General features: G+C 39.9%; 1 protein-coding gene across 4 annotated transcripts in view; it reads right to left on the bottom strand.

Annotated features, from left to right (window-relative positions):
• The window catches only part of TMTC1 (transmembrane O-mannosyltransferase targeting cadherins 1), a 280,253-nt gene that overhangs the window by 121,889 nt on the left and 131,101 nt on the right, over positions 1-27,263 (bottom strand). For all 4 annotated transcript variants that reach the window (XM_086713729.1, XM_086713726.1, XM_086713728.1 and 1 more), the window contains one exon: positions 8,174-8,363. In XM_086713729.1, coding sequence (XP_086569855.1) covers positions 8,174-8,363 — 190 coding nt within the window. The remainder of the gene's footprint in view (positions 1-8,173; positions 8,364-27,263) is intronic.

Here is a 27,263-nt window from a genome sequence, read left to right as displayed (position 1 = left end):
AAATTCTCTCTTTTTTCTTCAGGTTTTACTTTTACAAGTCTGCCACAAGATTATAAAAGATATTTAAAATAGCTTAAAATGTCTAGACACCCTGTGAGAATGTAATGAAGAATCAATAACAAATAAATTACTCTTAAATATGATTTAGTGATATTTCCTCTGTAATGCAGGGAAATCACATTAGAGAGCAGGGGAAAAGGGCAAGTCTAAAGAGTAGGACCAACAGTATTGATTCCTTTAAACAATCCAAATTACACGGGCTGCTTTCCAGATATATATCACTATTGCAAGTCAACAGTCTAACATATAGTCTGTAAGAGGAATAATGAAAAACCTAGGTGCATTTTCAGCCTATGGTTCTCCTGGTGCATAAACAGTCACTAGTCATAAAAAAAAAAAAGAATAGAATAATAAGCCTTCATGGTTTAAACACTCTTTCTCTACTATACATACTTCCCAACAGAGTGATTACCCTCAACACAAAAAGTAAGAGCAAATTAGTTCACTTTAAAGTTCACTGTTAAAAAGAATTCAATGCAATAATGAATTTGTAGATTGTTCTGTACATCATGTAATGGAAGTTCAAATGCATTTTTGGTGAATAAAGGGTGTGAACGGGAGGCGGAGATGGAGGGGAGGCACAGAATATGGCAAATTCTACATTTAAATTTGCAAAGATGCCAAGTATATTCTTTTATGATAAATAATAAACTACTCCTTGAGTACAGTGAAATATGTACTGCCATGAAATCAAAGCAGATTAGAAACAATCTCTAAATTCATCCTGCTGTTATTGCTACAGAAAGAAAGCTTAGCTTTAGCTTCTGTGTCCTAGCCCTCCCACTCAGTCATAGACAAGAGTGTGTCAGAAGTCGAACATCTACTCTTCGAGCTGCTTCCTGCAGGAATACTCCCGACTGCGTGTGGAGGTGGCCTGGAAGAGTCTGCAATCTGTAATGGCATATGACTTAACTTACTTGCATAAAGAATTTGTTTTTGTTTTCAGCAAGTGTAAAAATGTACAAGAACAAAATGTTCAAAGAAGGCCTATAGAGGGTGGGATTGGGGAGCAGGGTGGGTGGGAATTGGGAAGTAACACACCTGCTGTTTTATTCATTACAAGTGTTAATTTTTAGCTTTGTAAAATCAATGATTAAAATCATCAAATAAGTGTCAATATAACCGTAACAGGGTAGATTACGCCCCCCTCCTCCAGAACACTGGTTAACAACAAAGTAGGATGACAGAAGAAGAAAACCAGACAAAACCCACCTGACTGTTAACATAGCCACAGGCCAAGTAGAAGAAGCACAGCAGGAGAGGAGAAAGTAATCAGAGACTTAAAAGATAGAGGCTGAATCCCCTGTACCCACACACACACACACACACACACACACACACACTCCATCACCTCTTTGGCATCATTTCATTTGGCTCTACGTTTGGCTCACTCTTTGCCACCCATGTCAGCTTAATTGGCTGTTCTGTGAACACTCCAGGACTTTTCCTGCCACAGGACCTTGGCACTTGCTCTCCCTCTATTTGAAATGCTTTTCCCTAAATAGCCACATAGCTCACTCCTTTACTTTCTTCATGTCTCTGTTCAAATGTTACTTTATCTGCGACGCCAGCCCTGACCTCATTCAGAATGCTTATCAGCACCTAGCAAAGAGTGGCATATTTTAAGTATTTAAATATAATCTCTATGTAGACAAGATCTTTGTTCTGTTACTGCTCTAATCCTACTAACTAACAGTCACTCAATCAACATTAAGAGAATTAAAGTTGTGAAGCTAAATAGAAAATATTCTCCCTGGGGCGCCTGGGTGGCTCAGTCGGCTAAGCGTCTGACTTCAGCTCAGGTCACGATCTCACAGTTTGTGGGTTCAAGCCCCGCATCGGGCTCTGTGCTGACCGCTCAGAGCCTGGAGCCTGTTTCAGATTCTGTGTCTCCCTCTCTCTGACCCTCCCCCGTTCATGCTTTGTCTCTCTCTGTCTCAAAAATAAATAAACGTTAAAAAAAAAAAAAAAAAAAAGAAAATATTCTCCCTGAATACAAGCCAGGGTGTCTGTTGTACAATTGAGAATTAGAGGTAAAAATTAAACAAACAAACAAAAAATGTCCACGATTTCCTGGACTCAATGTCTAGGCCTCTTTATCCAATGTTTCCCCCGCCCCTGCCACACACACCAGTAATATATCATATGGCCTCACTACCTCAAAATTTAAGGACACTGAAAATAATTTCAACCCCCGCCACGTAGAGATGCAATACACATATCACTTGGGAATACTCTGGATGGAAAAAGCCATGTTTCTTTTGGTGCCGTTATTACAAACATTTTATCCATTGTTTTCTTTTAGCACAGGAAAACATCCCTAAAACAGGACTTCTATTTTCATAAAAGCTTAATCCTACTGTTTATTGTCTTGGAGTCAGAGCTCTGAAGATCATGTCCTTAGTAACTGATCACCACATCGAAAAACTAGCATTATCCCCATTTTAAGAGGTTATTTACTAACTAGCATAAGAATTTGACTTTTAAGACTTTCTAGGGTGTAAGCAGATCAATAACAGAGCACAAATATGAGCTAGATGCTAAACCTCTGTGTATGAACTATGAAAGAAGAAAATGTACAAAGTGTAGTGGCCTCTAAGAATTTCTAGAAGCTTCAGTTAATGTTTGCAAAGAACTTTCAAGATGAAAGCCACCATCAAAGAGCTAAGTCTTACTATTTCCACAGCTGGAATGCTTTGCTAATTTTTTTTCCTGATGCATTAAAGGGATTTTGGAACAAATTCCATGAAAGAAAAGGATTAATAGCCTTCCAAAGAAGTTTCCATTCATTCATTTTGTTATCAAAGACACTCTCAAGAGGGCCAAGGCTCGCCTGTGTGTGGGGTCCACTGTCATCATGGAGGTTCATATTTAATACACCTGACCAAGATGACAGCCTACGAATACTCAATACTACCTTTAATCAGTTGGGAGAAAACCCTTACTGACACACCAAGCCAGTGCTCTATTACATTTTCTCCTGTACATCAATAACAATATGGCAGGCATGTCAAACTATGAGCTAAGGCCAGATTCTAATAAAACAAACCTCATCATGACCCCAAACAGTTCATACTCATATTGTGTGTGGTCCTTTTATAGCCTTTAAAAAAAAGTTCTGCATTCCAAAATATAATTGAACAGAGTTGCTAACTCTTTATAGTTTTATTCATTTAGATGATATATACTGAGCAAAAACAAGAAAATTTAGGTGATAAATACTGGATGTGGCAAGCTCTTGATGCTAGAAATGTGGCAGTGAACAAAAGAGAAAAAAAATCTCTGTCCTCATGGGGCTTACGTTCGAGTTGGAAAGAGACATTACATAAAATAACAAAGTTATACAGCATTTTAGAAATTGGAAGTATAGTGAAGAAAAAAGTTAAAAGAGAGAAGAGTGGAGGGTATATGATTGCATTTTAAATAGAGTACATATGGTAGGCCTTACCAAGAAGGTGAAATTTGAGCTCAAGTTTATGTAACTAATTGGCATGCTAGAGTTTCTTGAGGATAGCTATTCATACCATATTTGCTTTATCAACTTGATTTACAAAATGATTAGGAAGTGGATTACTTTAGGTAAGGTGTTTGGGGGGAAAAGAGTTTCTTGCAGAGATAAGTGGATAGCTACCAGCAAAAAAAAAATGAAGCTCAATTCCCATCCCACTACATATAAAAAAATTAACTCAAAAGGGATCAAGGACCCAAATATAAGAGCTAAAACTATAAAATTCTTATATTAAATAGAGTCATAAATCTTCATGACCTCAGCTTTGGCAACAGATTCTTAGGTTTGACAACAAAAGCAATCAGTAACAAGGAGAAGGAAGAGAAGGAAGAGAAGGACAGGAAGGAGGAGAAGGAGGAGGAGGAGAAGAAGAAGGAGAAGAAGAAGGGAGGGAGAGGAAGAAGGGGAGAGAGAGAGAGAGAGAGGGAGAGGGAGATGGAGAGGGAGAAGGAAAAAAAAGAAAAGAAATTGGACTTTATTAAAAACTTGTGTGCATTAAAGGACACTACTGAGACTGTGAAAAGACAATCTAGAGAATGGGAGAAAATATTTGCAGATCATTTAGCTGTTGGGGATTTAATATCCTAAATATATAAAGAACTCTTACAACTCAACAACAAAAAGACAACCCAAGTGAAAAACAAGCAAAGGACTTGCATAGATATATCTCCAAAGATACACAGATGGCCAATGAAAAGCACATGAAAAGATGTTCATCATTGGCCATTAAAGAAATTCAAATCAAAACCAGAAAGATGTATCTCTTCTGACCCACTAGGATGCCTTTAAACAAAGTAATGGAAAATAACAAGCATGGATATGTAGGAACCATTTGTTCCATTAATCCAGGTAGGAAATTAAATGGTGCAGCCACTACGAAAAATAGTTCCTCAAAAAGTTAAGTACATAATTACCATATGACCTAGCAATTTCATTCTCAGGTACATATCTAAGAGAAATGAAGACATAATGTCCACACAGAAACCTGTACACAAATGTTGTAATATAGCAATGCTCATAATAGCCAAAAGGTGAAAACAACCTAAATGTCCATCAACAGATGAATGGATAAACAGTTTGTGGTGTATATATAGCCAATGGAATATTATTCAGCAATTAAAAGGAACTAAGTATTGGTATATGCCGCAACTTGGATGAACTTCAAAATACTATACAAAGTGAAGGTCACATATTGTATAATTCTTTTTATACGATATATCCAGAATGGGCCAATCCACTGTGACAGAAAGCAGATCAGAGTTCACCATGGGATAAGAAGGGGAGAGTTAGGAGTGATTGGTGCTTTTAGTGAAGTAATGAAAACGTTTTGAAATTAGAGAGAGCAGGAGGCGCCTGGGTAGCTCAGTTGGTTGAGAGTCTGACTCTTGGTTTTGGCTCAGGTCATGAGCCGAGGTCGAGGTTTCTTGAGTTCAAGCCCTGGGTTGGGCTCTGCACTGGCAGCGTGGAGGCTGTTTGGGATTCTCTCTCTCTCCCTCTCTTTCTGCCCCTCCCCCACTCGCACTGTCTCTCTCAAAAGAAATAAATACACTTATTTAAAAAAAAGAAATTAGGGAGAACTGATAGTTATACAACATGATGAATACATTAAGTACCACTAAATTATACACTTCAAAATGGTTAACTGTGTGTTGTGTGAATTTCTCCTTAATATAAAAAAAGTTTTAATATTCAAACATATTTTTCATCAAATTTTCAGGATCATGTGTTTATGTTTTATATTCAATAGTCCTGTATTCATTCCTGCTTTTGATGCTTGTAACATTTTAATCTTTTTAAAAAACATAGCTTTATTGACATATAGTCCACATACAACAGAATTCACCCATTTTGCATGTATATTTATTTTGGTGAGTTTTGGTGAACATAGGTCGTTTAGCAACTACCACCACAATCAAATTTTTAAAAAGCAATCAGTACCCTAAAAAGTCCCCTTAAGTCTTTTTACAGCCATATCCCCCTCTGCACATCTTTTCAGTTCCCATTCTCACATATTTTGTCATAATTCTGCCTTCTCTAGGCATTTCTAGGCAATTCTAGAAAAGGTAGAATTACCACGACAGACATTTTGTATGAACGGAATCTTACAGTAGTAGTTTTATAGGTCTGACTTTTCTTTTTTTACTATTTTATTTTTAAGTAAACTCTGCACCTGATGTGGGGCTCAAACTCACAACCCCAAGATCTAGAGTCACATGCTCCACAGACTGAGCCAGCCAGGCACTCCTGTCTGGCTTCTTTTATTTACTAAGATATGTTCGAGGTTCACGTATTTTTTTTATGCATAAGTAAATTATTTGTTCCTTTACATTTCTGAATAACTTACTATATTAAGTTTACCCATTTACATTTTGAGATCCACTGGATTGTTTCCATTTCTCAGCTATTATGAATACTTACTTACAAGACTCATACGGAGCTCTTTCTATCTTTCTTTGAGGAGAATTGCTTAGCTTCATATTTAACTTTTTAAGAAACTGCCAACATTTTCCTCATCAGAATGAGGGTTCCAGTTGACCCACATTCTGGCCAACACTTAGTCTCATAAATCTTTTTAATTGCAGTCATTCTAGTGGATATGCAGTCGTATCTTTTTGTGGCTTTAATTAGCATTTCCCTAATGACCAATAATGCTAAGCATCTTTCTGTATGTTTATCAACCTTTGCATACCTTTTTCTGTGAAGATTCTGAATCTTTTGCCTATTTTTAATGAGTTATTTGTCTTATTTCTAAATTTTAAGAGCTCTTTAAATGTCCCAGATCCAAGTCCTTCATAGATATGTTTTGCAAACACTTTCTCCCAATGTGACTTGCCTTTTGAGTGACTTAACATTATCTTTTGATGAGCAAAATTTTTAATTCTAATGATGTTCAATTTGTCATCTTTTTCTTTTATAGTCTGTACTTTACGTGTCCTAAGAAATCTTTGCTTAACCCCAGTCTGCAAAGATTTTTCTCCTATTTCCTTTTAGAATTTTTGGTATTATTTAACTCTTTTGTTTAAGACCACGAGCCACTTAGAATTCATTTATAGGTATACAGTATGAGGGAAGGGTTAATGTCACATTTTTTTTCCTTATTGATATTCCATTATTTCAGTACTTATTATTTAAAAGACAACCCTTTCCCCATTGAATTATCTTGGTCACTTTGTCAAAAATCAAGAGCATGTAAATGTGAGCTTACCTTTGGATTCTCAATTCTATTCTGTTTTCTACTTACTATTCCCAGCACCCCCCACCCCGAGTTTGAGTCACACTCTCCTGCTCCTTTACATGTCCAGAATCTGATAAAAAAAAAAAAAAAAAACTAGGCATTGTGTGTCATACATTGTAGTGACTCTATATTCCATTCTGTTCGACTGAAATCTGCTGGTTTTACTGTTTTAATATATAATGAATTTGCCTAGACTCCAAATGAAAAATCTACTTCCTCTGCAGAGAGCTGAAATTTTTGCTCAGTTTTTTATTTTTTGTTTTGCCCTAATCTCTGGGGGAATCTCTCTTGTGCCTACACAGCTTTTTGATCAGCCAGTGATTTCAACAGAGGTTACACAGTGACAACTCAGGCCAATGAAGCTTCCCTCTCTGCTGACCAACCTGTGTATGGGTTAAAAAATTCATTCAAATTTGCAGCAAATAAATAAGTCTCCCCAGGCTTTCAATTTTGCTTGTGCTCCCTGGGGAGGCCTACGTTGTTTAGCAGCCAGCCACGAATGCATGCAGAGTATATTACCTCAGCCCTTCTATAGCTCTCTTGTTTCCAAAAGTTCCCCCTTAAGCTTTCTGCTGCTATGCTATGCTCCCAAACCAAATCAGCCACCTCTAACCAGTAAATTTCTGGTTTCTTTCACACCAGCTGGTGGGGGTGTGTGTGGAACGGAGTGGGGTGGGGATGGGAAGACCCTTGGGCAAGAAGCATCTCATCCAATGCAGTAGCAGTTTTTCATAAGTAAACATTTTCAAGTTCTTTGCTGTCTTTGGTCATTTTTGAAATGGTTGCATTTGGTAATTTTTTTTCCAGCTTTATATCATTTTTTTTTTAAGTGAGAATCACCCAACCAACTCAGGCAGTCACTGTCTTTGGTCATTTTTGAAACGGTTGCATTTGGTAATTTTTTTTCCAGCTTTATATCATGTTTTTTGAAGTGAGAATCACCCAACCAACTCAGGCAGTCAGGCAGTCATTAGTGGAGTAGCATCTTAACCATATTTTAAGCACTTATGAATATATTATCATTATCTCATTTATCATTACATGAAATCAAACAAGTTACTTCAAAAATTAGCCAACTATAGCAGGAAAAAAGTTTCTTGTTTGCAAATATTAAATTTCAGATCCAATTTCTACAGGCTTGGTAGAACAGTAAAAGATATCATATAATTAAGGTGGCCATGATCTGTTAAGTCTACTAAGGTCTTTAAGACATATATTACTTACCTAGAAAAATTTAAATTTTTCAGGTTTTTAGACAAAAGAGTAGATTCAGTTTAGACCCAGACCCCTGTGGGGGGAGGCAATAGTAAGTAAGTTTAGAGTGTCTGTCTTCAAATGCTGAGAGTTCATCTGGATCTTAAGAAAATTACCTTGAAGGCTGCTAAACAATGAAGGCTCAGTAAGGTCATCACAACTGCCAGAAGGATGGTGGCCAAGTTCCGTGTGTCCCATATGGTCTCTACCAGGGGAATACTGCCCACCTGCCAGTCATAGCACAGGGTAACAGGTGCAAGCAGAAGCCACACATTGAAGGCCAAGAGGTAGGAGTAGGTAAGGAACCTACAAAGAGAAGAATCATTGAAACACGACTCAGTGTCCATGAGATTTCACAAACATTCATTTACCAAGGTTTAATTAAACAGCATTTGTATACTGTCAACAGGGTCTTACAGGAAAAGACAAAGTAAGGTGGAAGGCCGTTCACTTAGTCATTAAATAGATCATTTTTAAATAGATTTACTAGTGCTAGGCACTGTGGTAGGTGCTGGTCTTTAAAAAGTGAACAAGTAAAGACAGTTTCCATGACATATATTTAAAAGTTATCATATATACATAAATACATTACAACCTTAGATAAACGCCAAAAAGGAGAAGTCTGATGAAAGTTTACGACAGAAATGCTGTCCTGCTACGTATGATTCCCTGGGTAAGAGACATTTAAACTGTCCTTTTTTAAAGTGCTCAGAAAACTGCAGTAGATAGTAAAATATGTCATCATCTTTATAACAGATTGATCCATACTGAATTATTTCTTTTAAAAAAATCAGAATTTCTATGGTAGGGAGATGAAGTCTCTTATTCATAAGTGAAGGTGCTATGCTTCAAGAAAAGGGAAGTACAGCCATCATCCCTGCTAAGGAGAACGGCCAGTTAGACCCAGGGAAGGCAGGAAAATAACAAACGCAGGTGGTGCTCCGGTCTCCTGGCTGTGTCTAGGCACTAAGAGAAGGTGAAAAGCATTCCAACCGACCCCATTCCTTTTCAGGGTAAAGGGAATGGAATTGATTTAAATGTGAATTTATTGGGGCGCCTGGGTGGCTCAGTCGGTTGAGTGGCCGACTTCGGCTCAGGTCACAATCTCGCGGTCGGTGAGTTCGAGCCCCGCGTCGGGCTCTGTGCTGACAGCTCGGAGCCTGGAGCCTGTTTTGGATTCTGTGTCTCCCTCTCTCTGACCCTCCCCCGTTCATGCTCTGTCTCTCTCTGTCTCAAAAATGAATAAACGTTAAAAAAAATAAAAATAAAAAAAAATAAATGGGAATTTATTAAAAAAAACAAAACCTGAATTTATTTACATGTGTTCAGTCACCACAAACTCATTAAGTGGTGGTCTAGACCCTTGAGAACTGCAGAACTTTCAGCAAACCACAAACTTCACGCAAACCTGTGCACCAGGAGACACCAAACTCCAGTGTGGCGACATGAGGCTCATCCCGAGGAGGACCCCTGCCCCCCATTAGAACCGTGGCCTGAGAAAGCTCAATGCCACCGGGAGAATTTACTATTGGCTCTAGCCGATACCTGACGAAAGGCCTCTGACCTCTCTGTCTCAGATCATTTTCTCCAAAGGGTTCACAATTGTGAATACGTATCTCCTACAACTCACAAGTCTTTCTCAAGGACCTGAGAGCCATTCCTTTAAAATGCAATCATCAGGAAGGAGAGGGCCTGCCTCCCTGTGTCTGCAAGAGGATAACTGCCAGCCAGCAGACACAGCCAGCCTAAATGCACTTAGATGACCATTCCTTTGTAATTTTCCACTTCTTGGCCTCTTCTGAGTCCCAGCTTGCCCTGCTCTCTCACTTTCCCTCTAAAATGCCCAATCACCTCTGCACAACTGAGAATGGCACTCAGCTCTCTCCCCTGCTGTCAGCAGTTACTGAATAAAATCTATTTTCACTGCTTTAACCGCTGTGTTTCTGCTTGACACCCTATATTAAATAGGGTTAAATAGAATAATTAGATATATTTCTTGTCTTCACAAAATATATAATCCAGTAGTGAAAACAAGATATACAAAATTAAAGAAGCAGAATGAGATGAGCACTGAAACAGTATAAAATGTGAAGGTAAGTCTTCTGTCAGTTGTTGAACTCTTGGAGAGATTCTTAGATTAGCAAAGAGATCAGCTCAAATAACTTCTAAGTTAGCTTCCAAAGTAGAGGATTACTTCATCTTGAATTCCTCTCAGCAAGTAGCTACTGGTTGGGAACAGCCTTCTCAGACCCTGCCAACTCATCCTCTTCCCTTTCCTCCTTTCCCTCCAAAGTTGGCAGTAAAAAAGTCATCAATGATAGCCAGGTGAGGCTCAGGGATGAGGCTTTACTCATTGCCCCAACACTCAAACCCCAACAGGAACTGGGTTGAAAGAGTGGGGATATTTCAATGGTGTTTTCCAACCCCTTCCTCTCTGTTGGTATTTTTAATAAAATGTTAACGTACAAATCGTGCAGTATACACTGAAAGCTTGATGAAGTCCAAGCTTTGTTATTTGACAAAAATAAAAACAAAAATACTGCCTTATCCCTTTTAGGCTTGGGGCTGAGAAACTGTCTCCTGAGAGAATACTAACTCCACAGGAGGATGATTGGGTCACTTTGGGCTTTGTTTTTTCACAGAGCTTCTAAGCTGATGCAATCTACTTCTTACTTTGGAAAGATTCTCTGTGACTTGGCTTTAAAAGAGAAGGCAGAACCATCAAACTTAGGAAAATCACAACATTTTGTCATTCAGTTACTCTCCAGGTCTTAAAAATTACTTTCAAAAATGGTATCTCTCCTTCTTGATATAATAATTACCAGCAATGATTATAAATGGCTGCTAAAATTATTAGGTAACGAGCTGATAGGATACTTCATAATGGATGGATCAGGATAAATGAGGTGCCTAAAGCTGACTAACCAATTTTAACATCATAGAGAGGGAGATTAACATCCAGATGTCCTTCTGATGAATACATATGTCACTACCTATGAAGTAGTCTTGTCTAAAAAAAAAAGAAAGAAAGAAAGAAAGAAAGAAAGAAAGAAAGAAAGAAAGAAAGAAAGAAAAGAAGGAAAATTAAACTTGAGCAAGCCCTTTATTACCAGTTTACATCAAATACAAAGAACACCAGAACACGTTAGGTAACGCCACAAGGATGCAATGTGACAAATCCAGAAAGTTGGCATTCCACAAAACAAATGATGTCAGGTTCTTCAACAAATATATTGTAGTAGGGGCAGGGGTGGGGGGAAGGAGGGAAGAAAGAAGAGGGCATCTGTAAGTTAAATGAGACGTAAGAGGGATTCTGGGTGGCTTAGTCAGTTAAGCATCTAACTTCGGCTCAGTTCACGCATCTCATGGTTCATGAGTTCGAGCCCCACATTGGGCTCTGTGCTGACAGTTCAGAGCCTGGAGCCTGCTTTGGATTCTATGTCTCTCTCTCTCTCTCTCTCTCTCTCTCTGCCCCTCCTCTGCTCATGTTTTGTCTCTCTTTCAAAAATAAACATTTAAAAAAAAAAGTTAAACGAGATATAAGAGATGTATCAAACAAAGTGCAGGCAATGTTTAGATGCTATCTCAAATGAACCATTACTAAAAATACCCACTTATGAGCAGGAAAACTTGAAGCATTGATTGGAAATATGATACTAGAGAATCACTGTTAATTTTTAAAGTGTGATAATGGTATTGTGGTTATATAATTTAAGGATCCTTACCTTTCAGAAACCCATACTAAAATATATCCATAGGAAATGAGATGATGTCTGGGATTTGCTTCAAAACAAAGGACTGGGGGCAAGGGCACAGAAGAGGGTGGGGGTATGAACAAAGCAAGATTGGCCATGAGTTATGATTGTTGAAACTGGTTAATGGGTGTGTAGAGGTTCTTTATGCCCTCTGCTCTACTTTTGTACATATTTGATATTATCCATAATAACAACTATTTTTTAACTCATGGAAAAAGGCAACAGAATTGCAACAAGAATACTTTCTTATGTCTAACGGCAGCTTGAAGGAATAACTGTAAGTGCTAATGTGGAAATTTGTATTTAAATTGTGAAGTTCACATTTTGGCCTTACCCTGCAAGTTGTCTTCAGTTTCTTATATTTTCTAGACTTGCAATGCCATATTAACAGAAAATAAATAATAAATAATAAATAATATTTTTTCAGTTATAATCTCAGTATTGTAACTTGGATTTTTAAAAAAATATTTTTACACAGGCTACAACCCAAATACGTTTAAAAAGTAAAGTAAACCACAAACCTAAAAGCAACTTACCCACCTATAACACTAGGAAGGTCAACACTGTTAACTTACCCCTTTTAATACATATGTATTGTCTCCAGAAACTCAAGAGACGTCACCTAGTGCATATGAATTCAGATCAATGTTGCTAGTAAACTCTTTGAAAACTATTTGAAATACTGAAACAGCGTCAGAAAATTTTTTGCAAATTTAAGTGTAAAGAAGCCATTTGGAATCATGCCAAAAGCTAATTACATTTTAGGGGGCTAGTTGAACTAGCTGTAATCAGCAACTCAAGTGTTTTAACTCACTGACTATGAATTACATTTTAAACTAATCATCTTGTTTATTTCTGCTAAAATTTTAAAAATGAAATAATCTGTTGAATATCTCTGCCCTGCTGGGTTCTTTTTTTAAAGCAGGAGCAAAACCAAAATGAATTATTCACCAATTTTCTACCACGAATGCTGCTAACAGGAGGAAAGCCGCTAGAATATCTTGCCAACAAAATGGATGGAATACACAGGGATTCAGCTTGAACAATTTAGTCATGTAGTTGCATCGCCAAGCCAGGAAACATATGTGAAAGGGAAGAAAAGGCTTTGGGGGAGCTGGCATGTATCAAATGGCACCAAAGGAAACTGGGTGGCCCTGAAAATGTAAATCTTCATTTTCACCAAGAAAAAAATGAGAGTGTTGTAAGGGCAAAAAACATACCTGGAATCTGTTCTTTGCCTTCGAAAAAAACCTTTTTGGCTAAGAAATAACACGAGCCTAACAGAATTCCTTATCCTAGGAAGATGTCTACGATAGGTACAGATGAAAAAATCATGCATCGCAAGCACAAATATACAGCCCTTGCTTGTTTGATATAAAATGTTACTGCTCCAAGGATCTTCCGTTCTCATTCACCAAAAAAGCCCTTCCATTGTTTCATAAGTACAGGACATTGTGTCTACTGTATACACAGAGTCCTCCTGGGAAGGACACCGGCTAACACTGTCGATAGACCAGCCTCAGTATAAACCACCTCTACCACCACAGTGATACCCCTCATTGCCCAGACTGTGCCTCTACCCTAGGTTTTGGTGATCTGTCTTACCTGTCCCTACACTGTCCCCTATTTTCAACTCTTGAATTACCCCTGATGCTTCAAAAGGGTCTCCACGGTCTTGCTGTGCCCCAGCAGTAACAACAGGCCTTTTTCAGGCATAACCGGCTTATTATTATCATTAGGATCTTCTCCTACCTATTACCTTCTCCAGAACCAGCCAAAGAAAGCCACTTCCTGTACCACCCTTCTCCATAGACAGGACATCCTCACTGGAATTTAATAAATGTTGACTAATTACTCTGTGCACTCTTCTAGGTGCCAAAAGGTAATAAGATCTAGTCCCCTGCCCTCCAAAGGAGGACATTCAGCATTGGTAGTAAGAATGCAAACATGCGTTACATGGCTGAGTAATTGTGAAATATAAAGGTACAATTTCAATGGAGTTCTAAAAGAATGAGAGATTAATGAAAAACAAAGGATTAATGACATCCTAAGGGGGTCTGGGTGGCTCAGTAGGTTAAGCATCCGACTTCAACTTAGGTCATGATCTTGCAGTTCATGGGTTCGAGCCCTGCGTCAGGCTCTGTGCTGAAAGCTCAGAGCCTGGAACCTGCTTTGGATTCTGTGTCTCCCTCGCTCTTTGCCCCTCACCCACTAATGCTCTGTCTCTGTCTCTCTCTCAAAAATAAATAAACATTAAATTTTTTTTTAAATGACATCCTAGAATCTATGGAGAATTTAAATAAGTGGAAAGATGGGAGACAGAGAGTCCAGGCAGGGCCACCAAATGGCTTCAAGTTGTAAACGAACATGACACTTTCTGCAGAGAGTTAAGAATATGGATCACATTGGGACTCCTGGGTGGCTCAGTCAGGTAAGTGTCAGACTTCAGCTCAGATCATGATCTCATGGTTCATGGCTTCAAGCCCCACATCAGGCTCTGTGCTGACAACTCAGAGCCTAGAGCCTGCTTGGGATTCTGTGTCTCCCTCTCTCTCTGCCCCTCCCTCACTTGTGCATGATCTCTTTCTCTCTCTCTCTCTCTCTCTCTCTCTCTCTCAAAATAAACAGACATACAAAAAACTTTTTTTTAAAGAATATGGGTCACACTAAAGTAGAATTAAAAATGTGTAATATAAAAAATTATAAAATGATTCCAGCTAAAATGTCTAAAATGAAAAATATCACATCAGTGTTGGGGGGAGGATGTGCAGAAACTGGAACTTTGAAAAACTACTGTAAATTGATGAAGCCACTTTGGAGAACTGCAGGGAGTTTCATGAAAGCCTAATAATAAATGCACGGATGATCAACCAAGTCTACTCCAGAGTTCATACCCAATAGCACTGCAGACAGATGTTGACCAAAAGACATTTATTACATTGCTCGCAACTCTTCTTAATAGCCCCAAACCAGAGATAACCAGATATCCATCTACAATAAAATGGACACATACATACACTGTTGTATATCCATTCAAAGGAAATCTATTCAGTGACAAGAATGAGTGCAACAACAGGGATCAAGGCCGTAACACAGACCAAAATACAGAACAAAAACAGAAGACACTGAAGAAAAGGAAATCATCTACAGACAAGGGCAGGGTGACTGGAAGCAGGACCTGGCCCCTGTGACACAGGGCTGGGGCAGAAAGCCACAAGGCAACCCCAGCTACATGGACTGTGTAGATGGTGGTTTGTCCCCTCATCCCCTTGCTCCTCCGTAACAACAGAGTAGAAGGTGCCAGGACCTTCCAGGCATTCTGGGACCAAGGCCCAGCAGCAGTCCCACTCAATACTTGTTGCTTCAGCACCTGGGAAGAGAAACAGCAAGCCTAGTTCCGAATGGTGAATCAGAAAAGAGGTCCAAATGACTCATACCTTCTTGTGTTTTATTTTTAAAGTTCTCCTGTATTAAAAGAACCAATGGTCTAATCAAAGCACCTCAATTTACGGTAGGGTTATTTTTTAAATTCACATAAGAATCTAAAGACAGGAAAGTAAGAGTATAACCGGGCTTCTCACAAACCCGAACCAGGTGCATACGGGAAAGCAGGGCAGCACCCTACCCTCCCTTTGGTCCACAGGCCTTCCTCACGGCTGCCCTGCTTCCCCCTGTCACATGGGGGCTTCTTGCACCCGTTCGGAACTGAGGCTGGAGTATGGTCAAGAGGGCAGCCCCTTCTCCTTTTCTCCTGTCCTCACACACTTATCACTACAGTCTTCACTCTCTCTGGCGTCCAGGTCCTGAGAGCAGTGCCTGTCAACTCCCCTCCCCTTCTGGGACCAACTCTTACAAGTCGCTGAACTCCAGCCCCCGCTGACCCTTCCGGTCCCAGTGAGGATGTCACGTCCTCTGACAAACCTGCCCTGTCACAGCCCACTGCTAGGCCAGGTGGGTCCCTCTCTGTGCTCCCACATACTGCTCACACTGCCCGGTAACTGCCTGTTCACGTGCCTGTCTTCTCAGCAAAGCAGAAGCTCCTGGGGGACCGGGCTGTGTCTTGTGGGTAGCTATTTCTCCTGCACCTAGCTCTTCAAATGGATGGATTCTGTGGGCTTTAAAACATTAACCTGATATTAAAATAATATCTAAAAATCTGAAAATATTCCCGTTTTATACTTTTGGTTTTGGCCTGAGGCAACCACACAGTTTTCTATGGTCCTACAAAGATACCTGCTGGGTTTCTAGTTGTCCAGGTATGTAGCCAAAGGGTCCAAACTGGAGATTCTGCTTTTGTGTCTCCCTACCCCCTCAGTGCATAGCTCATGGCATACCATCAAATAGTGAGGAATGTATGACTAAACACACCTCCTCTCTTATGCCACAGAAGCATCATTAAAAAGCGATGCCAGCCTTACATTTTCTTATTTTACATTCAACTGCAACGAATATAGTTTAAGTGAGAACTCATGTTACCATGGATAAACGATAAAGTGAATCTGAAATGTCATTAAGTCTCTCTGACCTTTTTAATGTGCCATTAATACAGTTATCTTATTAGCAGAGACAGCTTCATCAGAATAGAAAAAATGAATTTCAACATGTAAGACTGTCAGCAACAACTTCTAACCCGTACACCCATTTAAAAGAAGTAAATAACACCTTCTGCAAAATAAATACTTGGTTCATTTCTTACCTAAGGTCTGTTTCTTTCTGCAAAGCATTTAACAAACACCTTTATTTCAAACCAACATGCTTCCTCTCATCGAGCACAGGTTTGCCTTCCACTGAGCAAACATGTACTAACTGCTTACTATGCAGCAGGCGTAGATTTCCAGATTTCCATACAAGAATTCTGTTGGTATACTAATGAACCACATCCAATAGCATTAAAACTCCCTTAAACATGTACATCGTTTTCTATTTCTCAAAGTATTTGCATATAAGGATTAGCTGATCCCAACACAATCTCTATGAAGTGGGTATTACCCTCGTTTTTTGCAGTTGGGAAACAGCCTAACGGAGGCTGTGACTTGTTCAGTGTCCTGCAGCAACCCCACAGCAGAGCCTATACACAAGACACTGTTTGGGGACTTCACATGGAACCCCCCACCCCCACCCCCCTGCATCATACAGTCTTCTGTTAGCACATCTTTATTAACAGGGAGAACAGAAAGGAGATATAATGGATCAAATATTGGTGTTTCATGGAGAAGAGCCTGCCTGAGACCCTGACTTATTTCTTGAACAGTGAAGCCCAAAGGAACTTCAGTTTTTATATAACACAAACAAACAAACAAACAAATAAAACTCTAACTTTTGGTTAAAGCAGGGCTGACAAAAACTTAAAACCAGTGTGTGATCCCAGCTACAGCACAGTAAACAGATGACTGCACTGATATAAATGTTTGTCAGAGCACCACACAGCAAGAAATAGAATCCTTACATAAAAAGCTGAGGCTTGGCATTTTATTCATTATGAAAAGCAATTTTTGTCTTTATGTTCTAATGTTAGGAAAAAAGAAGAGAACTGTTTCTTTAATTTTTATCAGCTTCTCAGGGATTTAAGATTATAATGGAAACACTATGTAGATTTTTTTTTTTTTTTACTGTTTATTTATTTATTTTGAAAGAGAGAGAGCATGAGTGGGGTAGGGGCAAAGGTAGGAGAAAGAATTCGAAGCAGGCTCTGACAAAGGGCTCAAACTCATGAACCATGAGCTCACGACCCAAGCCGAGATCAAGAGTCAGATGCCCAAAGACTTGTATAGTTTTTTGGTGTGTCTCTAGATGTTTATTTATTTACTTATGAGGGAGAGAGAGAGAGAGAGCACAAGTCGGGGAGGGAGGGAAACAGAAGGAGACATAGAATCTGAAGCAGGCTCCAAGCTGTCAGCACAGGGCCTGATGTGGGGCTCAAACCCATGAGCCGTGAAATCATGACCTGAGCTGAAGTCAGAAGCTTAACCAACTGAGCCACCCAAGAGCCCCTTATAGTGAAGTATCAATAAGTGATCCAGACCAACAATTTCCAACATCCTAGAGGTAACATGGGCTACCTCCATAAGCTGCCCCTTCTGGCTGCCACCCTTTCTTCTTCCTTGTATTTCTCTCCTTCATTCCAGAGTCCAAGATAAATTAGGTCAACTACTATTACATAGAGCCATTTCACTTGGGAAAACTACTCTCAAAGCCTTGATAACCTTTTTCATCCCAAAAAGTTACTTTCTTTTTTTTAATGTTTACTTATCTTTGAGAGAGAGAGAGAGAGAGAGAGAGCACGCGCGAGAGAGAGACAGAGCACAAGCAGGGGAGGGACAGAGAGAGAGAGGGAAATACAGAATCCGAAGCAGGCTCCAGACTCCGAGCTGTCAGCACAGAGCCCCATCCGGGCTTGAACCCACAGATCGCGAGATCGTGACCTGAGCTGAAGTCAGAGGCTCAACTGACTGAGCCCCCCAGGCAACCTCCTACAAGCTACTTTCTATGAACGTAATACAAAATCCATAATGGAGACAAGAGTCTCCTTGCAGAGAGATCTTCAACCACAGAGGACACAGTTTACACCTGAGGGTTTCAAAGAGGGCGCCACACACCTGCCTCCAGAGCCACTTAGGCTGCTGGTCAGATCAAGACTCTCTTACCCACTTAATTCTTTCAGAATTTCTGTGACATGAATTAGAAGTCCTTGCTTGTAAATACTTCTCCGGGTAATTCTGATATTCACCCTAGTTTGGTAATCACTGATTTAAATATCAGAATAACTTCAGTTTCATTTTAAAACACACACACACACACACACAGTTTCATTTAAAAAAGACCTTCTAAAAACAAGGCCCTGCTAATTGCTAAAGCAAGAACAGAGCATCTCATTTTGCATAGCTCACCTGGAACACACAATGCATTTTAAAATGATAATTTAAATTTTAATTCAATTTGTTCAGAGTTTATTATGAAATAGCCCTTACATTAGAGAGAGCTATAGAGATTAGGACAGCATAGTGCCCTAAGACTGTAACAATCAAAACCTAAGGTTTTGTTTGTGCCTATTTAAAACTACCAACTGATAAAATGGAAAGAGAAAAAAAGAAGCTTCTTTAGAAAGAAGATGCTGAGTTCTACCTTCATCTTATTATTTTGTATCTTGATGTTTTCCTACAAAGTAATACAAGCCTTTGTCTATGTTTCTGAACAGCAGAAACAGATCTACCCACTTAAGTAGATACATTCTATTTGCTTATCCAGGACCACACCTCATGAAAATACATGATGCTGATAGGGGGCCTTTATATTCTTTCACTGAAAATCCCATTTTATCTATTTCCTGGATTTGAAAGGCAACCATTTACAATATTATAAAGGCAATACTTCCTCCATCAAGTCTACATGGCTTTACCTCCTGTCCCCTTCCAGTCTGTGGATGGAAAACCAATTACTAGGCAGGAGCCACCAAGAGGGGCCTTAATAGCAGATCATTACATTATTTCTTCCGCAGGCTCCAGCCCTATGCAGAAGCCATACTTATCTCAGGCTTTTGTTCTTATTTTTAATCCAAGATTTACAAGATTGAATGTCGAAGTATCACATTTCTAAAGAGACTTCCGTAAACAGATGAGTAAATCCTGGGCCAAAAGACAATTCTGTGCTGGAACAAATTGCACGAAAACCTCGTCCATCGTTTCTCAAATGCAAGTGCACTGAAACCACTGAAGCAGAATCTTTGGGCATTTGAAGCAGAATCAACCCCAGACTTGATACTTCAGTGTGATTCTCAGGTGCTTTGGAGACACATGCAGGTTTGGCAATCCAGCTGGAGTACAATCATAAAGGCCCTGGATGGCTGCAGTCAGGGCACAATTTTCGGTGGTAATTTACAAGAAGCATCATAAGTGTCCACGGTCTTGGGTTCTAAAGGACATTTTGTTCAGATGGGACTCAAATTCTAAGTGAACCTTCACACTCAAAGGTGGAGTACAGTACAAATCCTCCCACCATTCAGAATCAGCTGAGCTGGCAGATTGAAAGAAACCACCCAAACCAGAGGCAGAGGAAGGCTGTGGAGTGTGTGGTGTGGGCTCCACACGCTGTTTACTCCTCGCCACCCCGCCCATCCTTTGTCCTCCTGTGAGGAAGAGACCTCCGGAAGAGACCCAGTGCTGGTTCTAGGCCAGGGCTGCCCAACGGAAATACAAAGAAGCATGCATCATTTCGAATTTTCTATGAGAGTAAAATTTACACAGAGTAAAATCAAGCATGATTAATTTTAGTAATATATTTTGTTCAATGAATATACTCAAAGTATCATTTCAACATATAATCAATATAAAAATTATATTGTACTTTCTTTTTTTCTTACAGGATTTCATCTCCAAAATCCTACATAGACTTTTATTTAATCACAGCACATTTCAATTCAGATTAGCCATACGTGAAGTGCTCAGTACCCTCATGTGACTCGTGGCTCCTGTAGTGGCCAGTACGATCTAGACATCACACTGGCCCTCAGCCCCATCCTTCACCTCTCCCATACTCAACTTTTCTTTCAGGATTCTTGCTACAAACCCATAACTCAATCCTTGGCTCTAGCCACTTTCCACTCTCAAATCCAATCACAAAATTTTCCAGCCTCAAATTTCCCAAATCACTAACCTGATATTTATTTTTATTTTTATTTTTATTTCTTGTCCCTCTGTTTTAGAACATGTTTTTGTTTCTACTCCCTCTCTTTCACCTTCTGGCCCTTGTTCCCACTGAAATTCCACGTGGGATGGGAGGGATGGAGGGATTTGGACATAAGAAGGCAAAATTTTCTAAACTATAAAGTGGTTTAAAAAGTCACAGCTATAGCCAAGCTTTCTAGATGTTCAAAGTGCGAGAACTGTGAAAGCACAGTTGGTTAAGGAGGAGAGCCAAGCTGACAAACAGGAGGGGAACAGAGGGTCCCACAGAGCGAGTTCCCTTAGACACTCCTGTCTAAGGGCTTCACCACCTCACAGTGAAGGAGATGAAAATTAATGCCAGAGCCACCACGCTGTATTTGTATTGTTGTGTTATGTGTAATCACGAAAATTGACCAGATATCCCACAGCATAAATCCCATCATTCTCAAGGAAACGTTTTGTTGCTTTTATGAAGTTACAAGTAAACAAACCCTTACAGATATTTTTGAAAACAGAAAATTGAACAAGGCATTGAGTTGGGGGGAGGCTGCAACTGATAATTACAACCACACTTCTCGTGTTCCTGAAGGGAACTACCAGGTGTGCAACAATCTCCTCAGAAGGCACCTCAACGAGGCTCACTCCTTTCACTGGGTGCTATAACCAGGACCACCATTCATCCACTCAACAATACACTCAAGATTGATTTTGTGCCAGGCTCCGAGCTGAAGCCTAGTAAGATAATGAAATAGTGTTAAGAGTCACCAAGGCAGCCGTTGCTCACAGAGCTATGAGCAAAACTATTCCGTACCCCAAGTCTGCTTTTAGAACACTCTCCTATCCAACTTCCTGATACCTACTTCTGTGAAGTGGTCACCTCTCTTCTTGAAGACACCAGCCCCGAGGTCACCCCAGCCACCTACCCTAGACCTATTCCTCTGACAATGCTCCCACTGCAAAGCTGCCAGGCTCCAGGCTCCCTCTCCCTTCTAAGTCAACACACCAGGTCCTAAATGTCAAGAAAGGAGCAATCTTACTGAAGCAGTTCACACTCTGGTAGAAATAACTAAGTGTACAGGCTGCGGGAGGTGGGCAGTCACTATGAGTTTTCTATCAGAGAAACCTTCCTGCAAGAGCTAGCACTTACCTGAGCCTTCATGAATGGGTTGGGCTTAGACTGGGAAACAGATGTCACAGGCAAACAGGAAATGGATGGGGGGCTGTGAGGGCCCCAAGACTCTGAGATGTTCTGTTGTAGTGGTTCAGGAAACATGCTTGAGAATCGTTATGGATGCATGATTATGGGGGGGGGGGGGGGTAAAGAACATGTTATTAACATGTTTTTGATTTTTTTTCTTTTTTTTAAGAAAATACCATCATAGGTTATATCAGACACAAAGCTATGTACTCATTAAGTCTGTTTAATTCTCCTTCCCCTGAGTACTGAGGAGACTCTATTTCCCAGTACCTGGGGCACAGGTGCCATGAATCTCTTGAAGCTTAAATGATATTGACAAGGTGTGTGACTAAATGAATGCCTGATGATACTAAGGAATTAATGACAATATTTTTAGGATATCATTAAGATATGGTAGTTATATTTAAAAAAATTTTTTTTAACAGTTATTCATGTTTGAGAGACAGAGAGAGACAGAGCATGAGTAGGAGAGGGGCAGAGAGAGAGAGGGAGACACAGATTCCAAAGCAGGCTCCAGGCTCTGAGCTGTCAGCACAGAGCTTGACACGGGGCTTGAACTCATGGAGTGTGAGATCATGACCAGAGCTGAAGTCGGGCACTTAACCGACTGAACCACCCAAGTGCCCCTGGTGGCTATATTTTTAAAAAGACATTCTATTGCTAGGGTATGAATGTTTGGGTGAACCCCCACCCCTGTCCCAAAGTAATATGTTGAAACCTAATCCCTAATGTCATGGTATTAGGATGTGGGGCCTTTGGGAGCTGATTAGATCAAAAGGGTAGAGTCCCTAGAAATAAAATTAGTGCCCTGGGGTGCCTGGGTGGCTCAATTAAGTGTCTGACTCTTGATTGTGGCTCAGGTCATGATCTCACGGTTTGTGAGACAGAGCCGCATGTCAGGTTCTACACTGACGGGGAAGAGCCTGCTTGGGATTCTCTCTCTCTCTCTCTCTCTCTCTCTCTCTCTCTCTCTCTCTCTCTTTCCCTCTCTGCGCCCCCCACCCCTGCTTGTGTGCACTCTCTCTCAAAATAAATAAATAACCATTAAAAAAAAAGAGCTAAGATTAGTGCTCTCATAAAAGACATGCCACAGAGCTCCTTCCCCTCTTCCACCATGAGCAAACACAGTGAGCAGGAGGGGACCAGGAACCAGGAAGAAGGCTCTCACCAGAATATGATCATGCTAGTGCCCTGATCTTGGACTTCCAGCCTCTGGGACTAAGAGAAATATGTTTCTGTTGTTTAAAAGCCACCCAGTCTATGGGATTTTGTTAGAGCAGCCTGAATGGACTAAAATATTTATGTTTTAGAGGCACTACACACTGAAATCATGATAATTGAATTGACATTATATGTGGGACTGGTCTCAGAACTGTTTGGTGATGGTTGGGGAAAATGGAGAGGGGTTGTAAGCGTGGGGGGTTTGATGAAACAAGGCTGAACACAGTTGATAAAGACTGAAACTGGGTGATGGGAACAAACATGGGAGTTTGTTACAACAGTCTCTACTGTTATGTATTTGAAAGTTTCAACATAAGATGTATGGGACCCTCCGACTTTCTCTTCTTCTGCCTACACTGCCATAGTCATTCCAGATGGTGGGACTCTAAAATGCAAGCAGCGTAAAACCCAGGGGCTGCACTAGCAAGAGAGCTTCCCTAGGGAGTGGCAGAATCCACAGCCATCTCCCTATGATCAAAAACTAAACCTTCTCAACGTCAAGCCATTTCCATTTTGGAGCTTACTATTACATCAGTATATATGGTTTCAGAGATGATTTAGCCTGAGATGGCCTATGCAGTCTAGGGTTGTATAAGAAATTATTAGAAATTTGCAGGGAGGAAGAAAAGAATAGGGAATAGTAGGCAAGAGGTAGGACTAATAATAAATAATATATAACTGAGACCAGAGACCTGATGAAAAAAGTCAATGAGAACTCCCCAGGGGAGGAGTAGCTGAAGGATTCTGTCATACAATGATGTCTACTATAAATTATTTGTGTATGGCTTTACAATATAGTTCTGCTCACTTGTCCCCACATTTCAGTAAAATCTCTTATATGCAAATGCCTTACATAAGTGATACTTCAGGGGATATTAAGGTGAAAGGTCTATGATCTCTATCTTGGTTGGCACAAGAAAAGGAAATGAGAATGGCCACAGGCAGTAAAACATGGGTGAGGTGGGAAGTTTAGCAGGAAAAGGAAAAGGAAATGGGAAATGCCCATGAAAAGATAAGGTTCTTGGGAAGCATTAAAAATCAGGAGAGGGTAATAATGGACAACCAGCAGGTGGGAAAAGACTTGAGCCAATTTTCTTTAAATCTCAAAGAAAAGTCAACATGATATTGGGGTTCCATAATCACATGCATTTTTAAATATGTCATTACATCGTATGGGTCATTCTCATGATGGAGCAGAGTTATTCTACGATGCCTTATGATAAAATGAGTAAGACTACGTTTTCCATATTGGAGTGTACAAAGGCATATCCAGCTGAAAATGTCTTAATGCCAAAAAGCAAGGCAAGGATAAATCCAGAGGTGGTGGTTTGAAGTGGCCATTAGAGGCAGAAAGGTAAATGTAGGTATCATGTTTATAGATGCAACAGACGTATGAGAGTAGATTTAATCATGTCTTCATCTATTATACAATAAACAGTTATTGTGGCTCTGCCCTGGGCTTAGCACTGGCTAATATGCTGGAGATCCAAAGGAATATGATATGATCTCCGCCCTTGAGAAACATATATTTAAGTGGGAAATAAAAATTAGTAAATAGCCCATAAAGTAAAGTGTAATAAGACACAAAAAATATGTGGCCAAGATTTGAAGGTAAGAAGGTTCTGGCAAGATCTAGAATCAACAATGGCTAAAGAATGAAGGAAAGGGCATTATAGGACTGGAAAAGCACCATGTAAAAAGACTCTGAGGCAAAAGGCAGGGCTGCATTTAAGGAACTGAAGCAGATTAGGATAGTTAACGGCTAAGGTTAAGGAGGAAGGTGGTGGGGTACCAAGAGATAAGCCTGAAGAGAATAGCTATGGCCAAATTCCTACTGCTTATTCTGCTTATTCTAGAGGTACAGGAAACCACTGACCTTTAAAATAGCAAGCCAGTGAGAAATACCATCTGGAAATAGTGTGGAAGATGGATCCAAGGAGAGCAAACTGTAGGAAGAGAGACAAGTTACGAGGATTTCAGTAATACAGGAGAGAGTCCATGAGGACATTAATGAAAATGGCAGCAGCAGGGGTGGATGTAAGTAAAGAAATTCTAGCAACATTAAGATCGAAGGGACAGGACTGTGTGATGGCTTAGAGGTGAGGAATAATAGGAAGGTAGTAGTCAGTCATGATTACTAGGTTATTTGGCTTGGGCAATTGTGCCTGGGGGAATCTGCTTGTCCAGAGAAAGCTGTGCAATCAAACTACAGTATCTCCTCCATTCTTTAAATTCTTACACTTTTCTTCTCAGGCCTAAGGTAGAAACATTTAATTCAATCTCATGCCATTCAACTGATCCACACAATCTCAATTAACTACGAGTTGAAAAAGTTATTGATCAGTCACACAAAATTCTTGACAGCTAATACAATCTGAATGTTTGGGTTAAAATGGAAATATGAAAAATTAAGAACCTCATTGCCAGTGTATCGTGATAATGATGGTCCTCCAATTCTTTATCAATTTACCTTGTGCTCTGACATGCCCAATGATCAAGTGTAAGAAGTCAAATTCTAAATGGCTTCCAAACTACTGTTAACATAAACTATATCAATGTACGGTTTTCAAAATATTTTTAAAAACCTTAATCCTCATACAAATACACAGTGAAAATAAAGGTGTGTATAACTTTTTAATAAGGGAACCAGAAACTTAATAAAGTCAGTTTATTTATTTATTTATTTATTTTAATTTTCTTTTTTTGAACGTTTATTTATTTTTGGGACAGAGAGAGAGCATGAACGGGGGAGGGGCAGAGAGAGAGGGAGACACAGAATCGGAAACAGGCTCCAGGCTCTGAGCCATCAGCCCAGAGCCTGACGCGGGGCTCGAACTCCCGGACCGCGAGATCGTGACCTGGCTGAAGTCGGACGCTTAACTGACTGCGCCACCCAGGCACCCCGATAAAGTCAGTTTAAAAGAAAATTTGAGGGCGCCTGGGTGGCGCAGTCAGTTAAGCGTCCTACTTCAGCCAGGTCACGATCTCGCGGTCCGTGAGTTCGAGCCCCGTGTCGGGCTCTGTGCTGACAGCTCAGAGCCTGGAGCCTGTTTCGGATTCTGTGTCTCCCTCTCTCTGACCCTCCCCCGTTCATGCTCTGTCTCTCTCTGTCTCAAAAATCAATAAACGTTAAAAAAAAAATTTAAAAGAAAATTTGAGTTAGGCAAAGCCTTCTTAGATAGAAGCATGAGCAACAAAAACAAAATAGACTGAATTTCATCAAATTTAAAAACATTTGTGCTCAAAAGGACACCATCAAGATGGTGAAACAACAACGCACAGAAAGGTAGGAAATGTTTATAAATCATATATCTGATAAGCAATCTATATCTAGAATATATAGAAAACTAATACAGCTCAGTAATAAAAAGACTCAGTAATAAAATAATAAAATGCCTCGATAATAAAAATAATTAAAAACTGGTCAAAGAATCTGAATAGACACATCTTCAAAGAAGATACAGAAATGGCCAACAAGCATATGAAAAGATGCTCAACATCATTAGCCATTAGGAAAATGCAAATCAAAACCATAATGAGATACCATTTCATACCTGCTTGTATGGCTGTAATTAAAACAACAGAAAGACAATCAAAAAGACAAGTGTTGGTGAGGATATGGAGAAACTAGACCCTCACATAAGCCCTGCAGGTGTGTAAAATAGTGCAGCTGCTTTGGTAAATAGTCTGGCAGCTCCTCAAAAAGTTAAATGCAAAGTTAATACATATGACCTAGCAATCCCACTCCTAGGTACATGTGTAAGAGAAATGAAAACATACATTCAAACAAAAACTCATACATGAATGTTCACAGCAGCATTATTCATAGGGGTCAAAAAGTACATACAACCCAAATGCCCATCAACAGATGAAAGGAAAAATTTAAAGTGGCATACCGATATAATGACATATTACTGGGGAATTAAAAAAGAATCAAGTATGAATACAAGCTACAATATGGATGAATCTTGAACACACTATGCTAAGTGAAAGGAGTCAGTCACAAAAGATCCATGATTATTTGATTCCATTGATATGACACATCCAGAACCGGTAACTCAACAGAGACAAAAAGTTGTCTAGGAGTGGGGGACAGCTAAAGGATATAAGGTTTCTTTCTGGGGAGATGAAAATGTTCTAAAATTGATTTTGATGATGGTTGCACAATTCTGTGAGCATAATGAAAATCACTGAATTGTATACTTTAAATAGGTGAATTGTATGCCATGAAAATTGTACCTCTGCTGAAAGGACGGGCCTACACTGGCCAACTCCATCTTGTTCTGTGTCCTTCACCTTGACCACGCCTCCTCCCCTTGAGTAACGTCCCGCTCACCTGCCTGTCCCGCTCACCTGCCTAACAGGACTCCGA

This window comes from Puma concolor, chromosome B4 (genome assembly GCF_028749965.1).
Source record: "Puma concolor isolate L17-30 chromosome B4, mPumCon1.1.hap2, whole genome shotgun sequence".
Lineage (NCBI taxonomy): Eukaryota > Metazoa > Chordata > Mammalia > Carnivora > Felidae > Puma > Puma concolor.
This window is presented reverse-complemented; position numbering and strand designations above follow the sequence as displayed.